Below are 10896 nucleotides of genomic sequence, written 5' to 3' on the forward strand. Positions count from 1 at the left end.
GTGTATATAAACTCCCTCTCTCCTCAGGTAGGAACCCTTGGGTGTGAATATAAACTCCCTCCCTCCCTCCCTCTCTCCTCAGGTAGGAACCCTTGGGTGTGTATATAATCTCCCTCCCTCCCTCTCTCCTCAGGTAGGAACCCTCGGGTGTGTCTATAAACTCCCCCCCTCTCTCGCTCCTCAGGTAGGAACCCTTGGGTGTGTATATAAACTCTCCCTCCTCAGGTAGGAACCCTTGGGTGTGTATATAAACTCCCCTCCCCCTCCCTCCCTCCCTCCCTCTTCAGGTAGGAACCCTTGGGTGTCTATATGAACTCTCCCTCCCTCCCTCCCTCAGGTAGGAACCCTTGTGTGTGTATATAAACTCTCTCTCCCTCCCTTTCTCCTCAGGTAGGAACCCTTGTGTGTGTATATAAACTCTCCCTCCCTCCCCCTCCCTCTCCTTGTGGTAGGAAACCCTTGTGTGTGTATATAAACTCTCTCTCCCTCCCTTTCTCCTCAGGTAGGAACCCTTGGGTGTGTATATAAACTCTCTCTCCCTTCCTTTCTCCTCAGGTAGGAACCCTTGGGTGTGTATATAAACTCTCTCTCCCTCCCTTTCTCCTCAGGTATCTTCCCTTGGGTGTGTATATAAACTCTCCCTCCCTCCCTCCCTCAGGTAGGAACCCTTGTGTGTGTATATAAACTCTCTCTCCCTTCCTTTCTCCTCAGGTAGGAACCCTTGGGTGTGTATATAAACTCTCTCTCCCTCCCTTTCTCCTCAGGTATCGTCCCTTGGGTGTGTATATAAACTCTCCCTCCCTCCCTCCCTCCCTCCCTTCCTCCTCAGGTAGGAACCCTTGGGTGTCTATATAAACTCTCCCTCCCTCCCTCTCTCCTCAGGTAGGAACCCTTGGGTGTGTATATAAACTCCCTCCCTCCCTCCTCAGATAGGAACCCTTGGGTGTGTATATAAACTCTCTCTCCCTCCTGCTCCCTCCCTCCCTCCCACCCTCCCTCCCTTCCTCCTCAGGTAGGAACCCTTGGGTGTCTATATAAACTCTCCCTCCCTCCCTCTCTCCTCAGGTAGGAACCCTTGGGTGTGTATATAAACTCCCTCCCTCCCTCCTCAGATAGGAACCCTTGGGTGTGTATATAAACTCTCTCTCCCTCCTGCTCTCTCTCCTCAGGTGGGAACCCTCGAGGGGAGTTTGCCCTGGGGCAGGTGCAAGGCGAGTGGAAGATGTATGTGAAGCGCCCGCTGGACCGTGAGGAACAGGACCTGTACCTTCTCAACGTTACCGCTAGCGATGGCCTGTTCGTCACCAGGGCAACCGTGGAGGTGTCTGTGACTGACACCAATGACAACAGCCCTGTCTGCGACGAGGTCAGTCACATTTTATTTACAGACTTTTCTTTCTGTACACTTTTGCATTTGATATGTTTATGTTTATTGGTCATTATTCTGATATGTTTTCTGAATGACATAGTTTCCTACAACATAGTAAAACATTGGTAATGATTATCATAGGTGTTCATTGTTTATTGTAAGCTTTCCCATAACTGTCACAGAAATGTGACTTTAAAGTTGAATTCCACTTGTCTTCTATGTGGTTGTGTTTTATGTTCAAGCCTCAGTCATAACTCATATTTAATCCTTTTGTTGGCTGCAGTTGGTTCTGTTTTCAGATTTTGAACGGTCTGTTACTTTACTGTAAACAACCACTATATAATTTAGAGTGTATTTGAGATGTGTTCCTGTGTGAGGTTTGGTGATACGTAGCTGTGGTTGTGTCTGTGTGAAGTCTGGTGATACGTAGCTGTGGTTGTGTCTGTGTGAAGTCTGGTGATACGTAGCTGTGGTTGTGTCTGTGTGAAGTCTGGTGATACGTAGCTGTGGTTGTGTCTGTGTGAAGTCTGGTGATACGTAGCTGTGGTTGTGTCTGTGTGAAGTCTGGTGATACGTAGCTGTGGTTGTGTCTGTGTGAGGTCTGGTGATACGTAGCTGTGGTTGTGTCTGTGTGATACGGTCTGGTGATCTGGTGATACGTAGCTGTGGTTGTGTCTGTGTGAAGTCTGGTGATACGTAGCTGTGGTTGTGTCTGTGTGAAGTCTGGTGATACGTAGCTGTGGTTGTGTCTGTGTGAAGTCTGGTGATACGTAGCTGTGGTTGTGTCTGTGTGAGGTCTGGTGATACGTAGCTGTGGTTGTGTCTGTGTGAGGTCTGGTGATACGCTTCTGTGGTTGTGTCTGTGTGAAGTCTGGTGATACGTAGCTGTGGTTGTGTCTGTGTGAAGTCTGGTGATACGTAGCTGTGGTTGTGTCTGTGTGAAGTCTGGTGATACGTAGCTGTGGTTGTGTCTGTGTGAAGTCTGGTGATACGTAGCTGTGGTTGTGTCTGTGTGAGGTCTGGTGATACGTAGCTGTGGTTGTGTCTGTGTGAGGTATGGTGATACGTAGCTGTGGTTGTGTCTGTGTGAGGTCTGGTGATACGTAGCTGTGGTTGTGTCTGTGTGAAGTCTGGTGATACGTAGCTGTGGTTGTGTCTGTGTGAAGTCTGGTGATACGTAGCTGTGGTTGTGTCTGTGTGAAGTCTGGTGATACGTAGCTGTGGTTGTGTCTGTGTGAAGTCTGGTGATACGTAGCTGTGGTTGTGTCTGTGTGAAGTCTGGTGATACGTAGCTGTGGTTGTGTCTGTGTGAATACGTCTGTGGTGTGTCTGTGTGAAGTCTGGTGATACGTAGCTGTGGTTGTGTCTGTGTGAAGTCTGGTGATACGTAGCTGTGGTTGTGTCTGTGTGAGGTCTGGTGATACGTAGCTGTGGTTGTGTCTGTGTGAAGTCTGGTGATACGTAGCTGTGGTTGTGTCTGTGTGAAGTCTGGTGATACGTAGCTGTGGTTGTGTCTGTGTGAAGTCTGGTGATACGTAGCTGTGGTTGTGTCTGTGTGAAGTCTGGTGATACGTAGCTGTGGTTGTGTCTGTGTGAAGTCTGGTGATACGTAGCTGTGGTTGTGTCTGTGTCTGAGTTCTGGTGATACGTAGCTGTGGTTGTGTCTGTGTGAAGTCTGGTGATACGTAGCTGTGGTTGTGTCTGTGTGAAGTCTGGTGATACGTAGCTGTGGTTGTGTCTGTGTGAAGTCTGGTGATACGTAGCTGTGGTTGTGTCTGTGTGAAGTCTGGTGATACGTAGCTGTGGTTGTGTCTGTGTGAAGTCTGGTGATACGTAGCTGTGGTTGTGTCTGGTGATGAGCTGTGGTTGTGTCTGTGTGAAGTCTGGTGATACGTAGCTGTGGTTGTGTCTGTGTGAGTTCTGGTGATACGTAGCTGTGGTTGTGTCTGTGTGAAGTCTGGTGATACGTAGCTGTGGTTGTGTCCTGTGTGAGGTCTGTTTATACGTAAGTCTGTGTCTGTTTATACGTAGCTGTGGTTGTGTCTGTGTGAAGTCTGGTGATACGTAGCTGTGGTTGTGTCTGTGTGAAGTCTGGTGATACGTAGCTGTGGTTGTGTCTGTGTGAGTCTGGTGATCTGTTTATACGTAGCAGTGGTTGTGTTCCTGTGTGAGGTCTGTGGCAGTGTGTGTTCTGTGTGAGGTCTGGTTATACGTAGCTGTGGTTGTGTCTGTGTGAAGTCTGGTGATACGTAGCTGTGGTTGTGTCTGTGTGAAGTCTGGTGATACGTAGCTGTGGTTGTGTCTGTGTGAAGTCTGGTGATCCGTTTACGTAGCTGTGGTTGTGTGCCTGTGTGTTGTGTGCCTGTGTGAGGTCCGTTTATACGTAGCAGTGGTTGTGTGTCCTGTGTGTTCCTGTGTGAGGTCCGTTTATACGTAGCTGTGGTTGTGTGCCTGTGTGAGGTCTGTTTATACGTAGCAGTGGTTGTGTGTCTGTGTGAGGTCTGTTTATACGTAGCTGTGGTTGTGTCTGTGTGAAGTCTGGTGATACGTAGCTGTGGTTGTGTCTGTGTGAAGTCTGGTGATACGTAGCAGTGGTTGTGTCTGTGTGAGGTCTGTTTATACGTAGCAGTGGTTGTGTCTGTGTGAGGTCTGTTTATACGTAGCAGTGGTTGTGTTCCTGTGTGAGGTCTGTTTATACGTAGCAGTGGTTGTGTCTGTGTGAGGTCTGGTTATACGTAGCTGTGGTTGTGTCTGTGTGAAGTCTGGTGATACGTAGCTGTGGTTGTGTCTGTGTGAAGTCTGGTGATACGTAGCTGTGGTTGTGTGCCTGTGTGTTCCTGTGTGAGGTCTGTTTATACATAGCAGTGGTTGTGTGTCTGTGTGAGGTCCGTTTATACGTAGCAGTGGTTGTGTGCCTGTGTGAGGTCTGTTTATACGTAGCAGTGGTTGTGTGTCTGTGTGAGGTCTGTTTATACGTAGCAGTGGTTGTGTGCCTGTGTGTTCCTGTGTGAGGTCCGTTTATACGTAGCTGTGGTTGTGTGCCTGTGTGAGGTCTGTTTATACGTAGCTGTGGTTGTGTGCCTGTGTGTTCCTGTGTGAGGTCCGTTTATACGTAGCAGTGGTTGTGTTCCTGTGTGAGGTCCGTTTATACGTAGCTGTGGTTGTGTGCCTGTGTGAGGTCTGTTTATACGTAGCTGTGGTTGTGTGCCTGTGTGTTCCTGTGTGAGGTCCGTTTATACGTAGCTGTGGTTGTGTGTCTGTTTGAGCAGTGTGTTTGCTGTATATGTTACGGAACTGTGTTGATTTCTAATGCTGTTTGACAGACAATGTTTGTTGCTGCTTTTTAGTTACTGCTGTTAGTTTTCTCTGTCTAGAGAGCTGTTGTTCACAATTAGGAGAGTTGTGGCGTGTTTGATGCTGCTTGATATGTAGTTAGTATGCTGTTGTTGTTTATGTTCGGAGTAGAGTTGCAAAGGGTCGGAAACTTTCCAGGGTCGGAAACTTTCCAGGGTCGGAAACTGTCCAGGGTCGGAAACTGTCCAGGGTCGGAAACTGTCCAGGGTCGGAAACTGTCCAGTAAATTTCCAGACTTTTTCCAGAAATTTTTCGTGGGAAGTTAAGCCTGGGAATTTGGGGAATTTTGCTTAAATTCATCAAAAAAGTTAGCTTATAACAGTGAACCTTTTTTTGGGATATACACAAGGCAATTCTAGGTCTTGTGGCATATTTTGGTTAAACTATCCCCAACTCAATGGAATTACAACCCTCTGCATGCACAGTGCATTTTTTCCATCACATGTACAGCTGATTCTCAAGATCTTACACACTAATGAGATGCTATTGAGCCCACACTACTACACTGCTGAGCCAAGGACTACATGCTTTCTGGTACATTTTGATTACAATACTGGGTGGGGTGAATATATTTTATACGACATACATGATTTTTTGTTAACTAGTAAATAGTAGCCTAGAGTAAAGTGTTTAAATAATTTCTAACTTTCTAACAATTTATGCTAGTTTGTTTTTGCTACCATGTGGGTTTTAGTTTGAGCCTGCTAACTGAGGAGTGTTAATTCACCTGTTTCCATACATGTTTCATTTTAAAACATTTATCTTACAAAGGATTTGTTTAATCTACTTAACTATTTATCTGTACATGGAATTGTATTTTTGTATTTTTTTTTGAATCTTTACAGGAAAATGCCACGGGCACTATCTGATGTGTGGAGACATTTCACTGCAGCTAATATAGAAGGAAAAGCTGTATACATTTTCAAAAACTGTGCCAAATCATATGTGAAAAATGCAAGAATCAACTGGCCAAGTGCATAAAGTTCCCTCAGCGCACACAACAAGCAACCCCTGACAAAACTCCCTTTACTTGTATTCGAGGTGAAAATTATGTATCAGAAACCTTATCGATAGTAACAGCTCATGATCCTCCTGAATCAGAAGTTTTTTTGACACAATGGAGGAACGTAGTCAGAGAAATGCTAATGAATGTCTTGCTCGAGCTGTGTATACAACTGGTTCACCTCTGATGCTCACAGGCAATGTGTATTGGAAGAGATTTATGAATGTTGTTTGCCCAGCATACACCCCTCCAACCAGACATGATTTATCTACTCATTTGCTGGATGCAGAGTTCAACAGAGTTCAAGTGAAGGTCAAGCAAATCATAGAGAAAGCAGACTGTATTTCAACCATCTCTGATGGGTGGTCAATTGTCTGTGGGCAAGGAATAATTAACTACATCATCTACACCCCTCAACCAGTATTATATTAGAGCACAGACACAAGGGACAACAGACACACCAGCCTCTACATTGCAGAAGAGCTGAAGGCAGTCATCAATGACCTTGGACCACAGAAGGTATTTGCACTAGTTATAGACAATTCTGTGAACATGAAGGCTGCTTGGTCTAAAGTGGAGGAGTCCTACTCTCAAATCACACCTATTGGCTGTGCTGCTTATGTGCTGCTTATGCATTGAATCTGCTCCTCAAGGACACCATGGCACTGAAAACAGTGGATACACTTCAAGAGAGCCAAGGAAATGGTGAAGGGTCATCAAGTTATAGCAGTAATCTACCTCACCAAGCAAAGTGAGAAGAATAAGAGCACCACATTGAAGCTGCCCAGGAACACCCGTTGGGGTGGTGTTATTATCATGTTTGACAGTCTCCTGGAGGGGAATGAGTCTCTCCAAGAAATGGCCATACCACAGTCTGCCGATATGGACAGCCCCATCAAGAGGATCCTCCTGGATGATGTATTTTGGGAGAGAGTGGTAAGCAGCCTGAAACCTATAGCAGTAGCCATTGCACGGATTGAGGGAGACAATGCCATCCTGTATGAGTTCAGACTCTGTTTGCAGATGTAAGAGAAGAAATCCGTACTGCCCTGCCCACTACACTGTTGTGCCAAGCAGAGGAAACTGCAGTTCTGAAATACATCAAAAAGCATGAAGACTTCTGCCTGAAGCCCATACACGCCGCAGCATACATGTTGGACCCCAAGTATGCTGGCAAGAGCATCCTGTCTGGTGTAGAGATCAACAAGGCGATTGGTGTCATCACTACCATGTCTCGCCACCTTGGTCTGGATGAGTGCAAGGTTCTTGGCAGTCTGGCGAAGTACACTTCCAAGCAAGGGCTTTGGGATGGAAATGTGATATAGCAGTCGTGCCAACATATCTCACCAGCCACCTGGTGGAAGGGACTTTTTGGATCTGAGGCTCTTTCCCCTGTTGCCTCCATCATCTTCCAAATCCCAACAACATCAGCCACCTCAGAGTGCAACTGGTCCTTGCTTGGGAACACACACACCAAAGCACGCAACAGGCTGACCAATACAAGGGTTGAAAAATTTGTGGTCATCGGGGCAAAACGAGCCATCCTCAACAAGGTTGGACAGAGAAGATGAGGCCTCAGAGTCTGATGTTCAAGAGGTGCACAGTGAGGAGGTCCAGGGAGAAGACATGGAAGCCTGAGAGGAAGACAACCAAATCTTTAGTTTCTAGACTATCATTTTACAGATGTATGTCGAAAACATTTTTGGGAGATGTGATGGATCTTTCTTTTGTTGTTCAGTGAAATCATCCCATTTGAAGAGTCAACTCATTTAATTAAAGTTCAATTTGTAACTAAATTGTTTTTTTATTTCTATTGGAAGGATTTAATAATTTGCAATTATGTCTATTATGATAAGGTAAAAGGTTTATGTTTCTGTCTCCATATGATTTGGTAAATATATTAAATGCAAAAAACATCTACATTTAAATGGTGTTATTATTAATTTGCATATATTTCCGTTAATTCCCATATATTCCACGGAATGTTTCCACCTCTGAATATTCCCCAAAATGTGCAACGCTAGTTCAGAGGGATGAATGTTTAATATTAGTGTTTTCTTGTTGTTGTGTATTGAGGAGCTGTTTGTTTGGAGGGATGATTTTTTGTTGTTAGATGTTCTTGTTGTGTGTGTAATGCTATGCATTATGAGTGTTGTGGTGTTTGATGCTATCTTGCTGTGTGTGCAGGCTCTGTACACCGCCTCGGTCCCAGAGGATATCCCAGTCAACAGAGTGATAGTGGGGGTTGGGGCCAGCGATGCTGATGTAGGGGTCAGTGCTTGGATCCAGTACTCTCTACATGGACCGGGCTCTGAAGACTACAGCATCGACCCAGACACTGGTACACTACCTTTCCTTTATTTTAGATTTGCCAATGAAGTTGAAGTGTGATCTTAACCTGTCTCTCCTCTTTTTCTGTTCAGGTGAACTAAAGACAGCCCAGGCCCTGGACCGGGAGAAGACACCCGTGTACAGACTGGTTGCCCAGGCAACAGACGGAGGTGGTCGGTTCTGTCGTGCAGAGGTCCACCTGACACTGTTGGATGTGAATGACAACCCTCCGGCGTTCTCTGCTCCCCACTACACTGCCAGTGTGTATGAAGACACATCCACCAAAGCCCTGCTTACACGCATACAGGCCATCGACCCTGATGAAGGTAGGAATGGAGTATTCTGCTCTCTGTCACACACTCTCACACTCTTTCTCTCTCTTTCGCTCTGTCTCTCTCACTCTCTGTCTCTCTCTCTCTCTCTCTGCCTCTCTCTCTCTGTCACACACTCTCACACTGTATCTCTTTCGCTCTCTCTCTCACTCCCTCTCTCTCTCTCTCTCTCTCTCTATGCCTCTCTCTCTCTGTCACACACTCTCACACTGTCTCTCTTTTGCTCTCTCTCACTCTCTGTCTCTCTCTCACTATGCCTCTCTGTCTCTGTCTCTCTCTGCCTCTCTCTCTCTCCCTCTCTCTCTCTCACACTCTCTCACTCTCTCTCTCTATCTCTGTCACCTGCACATAATGCAGCACTCCAGGGTTGCCCATCCAGTTGCCCATCCAGCTGAATATTAACCGATAGATGGGTAGAGTTTACAATAATGTTTACTCTGTTCTGCTCAGCACTTATCTCACTGTTGGCTGTTAGCAATCGTATTTAATTTGCCATGGATTTGGACCAGCTACTAGCACTTGCTGATAGCAATCACACACACACACACACACAAACTGCTAACACTCACATTCTGTCTCTGACTGGATTTGGCTGCTATCACCGTCTCGCCTTGCAAAGAGGGAAGGGAAAGAAAATGAAGCTCTGCCACAACCACACTAATGAAAAGTCACAACCACACCAATGAAAAGTCACAACCACACTAATGAAAAGTCACAACCACAATAATGAAAAGTCACAACCACACTAATGAAAAGTCACAACCACACTAATGAAAAGTCACAACCACACTAATGAAAAGTCACAACCACACTAATGAAAAGTCACAACCACACTAATGAAAAGTCACAACCACACTAATGAAAAGTCACAACCACACTAATGAAAAGTCACAACCACACTAATGAAAAGTCACAACCACACTAATGAAAAGTCACAACCACAATAATGAAAAGTCACAACCACACTAATGAAAAGTCACAACCACACTAATGAAAAGTCACAACCACACTAATGAAAAGTCACAACCACACTAATGAAAAGTCACAACCACACCAATGAAAAGTCACAACCACACCAATGAAAAGTCACAACCACACCAATGAAAAGTCACAACCACACCAATGAAAAGTCACAACCAAACCAATGAAAAGTCACAACCACACTAATGAAAAGTCACAACCACACTAATGAAAAGTCACAACCACACTAATGAAAAGTCACAACCACACTAATGAAAAGTCACAACCACACCAATGAAAAGTCACAACCACACCAATGAAAAGTCACAACCACACTAATGAAAAGTCACAACCACACCAATGAAAAGTCACAACCACACCAATGAAAAGTCACAACCACACTAATGAAAAGTCACAACCACACTAATGAAAAGTCACAACCACACTTGTTTACCAACAAGTCATGCAGTGTCGACTGGCGGTAAGTTTCAAAGAGGAAGTGCTGTGGCAGGATGACAGAGAGAAGGGCATCAAAGGGAGAGAGAGAGGGAAAGAGAGTGAGGAAGAGGGAGGGAGAGAGAGAGTGAAGGGTATAAGGGGAGGAGAGGGAGGGAGAGAGAAGGGTATAGGGGGAGGAGATGGAAGAGAGAGAGAGTGAAGGGGAGGAGAGGGAGGGGAGAGTGAAGGGTATAAGGGGAGGGGAGGAAGGGAGGGGGAGAGTGAAGGGTATCATGGGAGGAGAGGGAGGGAGAGAGAAGGGCATATGGGGAGGAGAGGGAGGGAGAGAGTGAAGGGTATTATGGGAAGAGAGGGAGGGAGACAGAAGGGTATAAGGGGAGGAGAGGAGGGAGAGCGTGAAGGGTATAAGGGGAGGAGAGGGAGGGAGAGAGAAGGGTATAAGGGGAGGAGAGGGAGGGAGAGTGAAGGCTATTATGGGAGGAGAGAGAGGAAAGGGCGGGAGAGAGAAGGGTATTATGGGAGGAGAGAGAGGGAGAGAGAAGGGTATAAGGGGAGGAGAGAGAGGGAGAGTGAAGGCTATTATGGGAGGAGAGAGGGAGAGGGAGGGAGGGAGGGAGGGAGGGAGGGAGGGAGGGAGGGAGGGAGGGAGGGAGGGAGGGGAGGGAGGGAGGGAGGGAGGGAGGGAGGGAGGGAGGGAGGGAGGGAGGGAGAAGGATATTATGGGAGGAGAGAGAGGAGAGGGCGGGAGAGAGAAGGGTATTATGGGAGGAGGGAGAGGAGAGGGAGGGAGAGAGAAGGGTATTATGGGAGGAGAGAGAGGTAGAGACAAGGATATTATGAGAGGAGAGAGAGGAGAGGGAGGGAGGGAGAAGGGCATTATGGGAGGAGAGGGAGCGAGAGAGAAGGGTATTATGGGAGGAGAATGGAGAGAGAGAGGTAGCGACAAGGGTATTATGGGAGGAGAGAGAGGTAGAGACAAGGGTATTATGGGAGGAGAGAGGAGAGGGAGGGAGGGAGGGAGGGAGAAGGGTATTATGGGAGGAGAGAGAGGAGAGGGAGGGAGAGAGAAGGGTATTATGGGAGGAGAG

The 10896-nt window shown here is 46.6% G+C and overlaps 1 protein-coding gene across 4 annotated transcripts in view; it reads left to right on the plus strand.

The window, feature by feature from the left end:
- The window catches only part of LOC135553119 (protocadherin Fat 3-like), a 378888-nt gene that overhangs the window by 332556 nt on the left and 35436 nt on the right, over positions 1-10896 (plus strand). For all 4 annotated transcript variants that reach the window (XM_064985238.1, XM_064985240.1, XM_064985239.1 and 1 more), the window contains 3 exons: positions 1170-1366; positions 7914-8067; positions 8150-8383. In XM_064985238.1, coding sequence (XP_064841310.1) covers positions 1170-1366; positions 7914-8067; positions 8150-8383 — 585 coding nt within the window. The remainder of the gene's footprint in view (positions 1-1169; positions 1367-7913; positions 8068-8149; positions 8384-10896) is intronic.

The sequence above is a fragment of the Oncorhynchus masou genome, chromosome 13 (assembly GCF_036934945.1).
Source record: "Oncorhynchus masou masou isolate Uvic2021 chromosome 13, UVic_Omas_1.1, whole genome shotgun sequence".
Classification (NCBI taxonomy): Eukaryota; Metazoa; Chordata; class Actinopteri; order Salmoniformes; family Salmonidae; genus Oncorhynchus; species Oncorhynchus masou.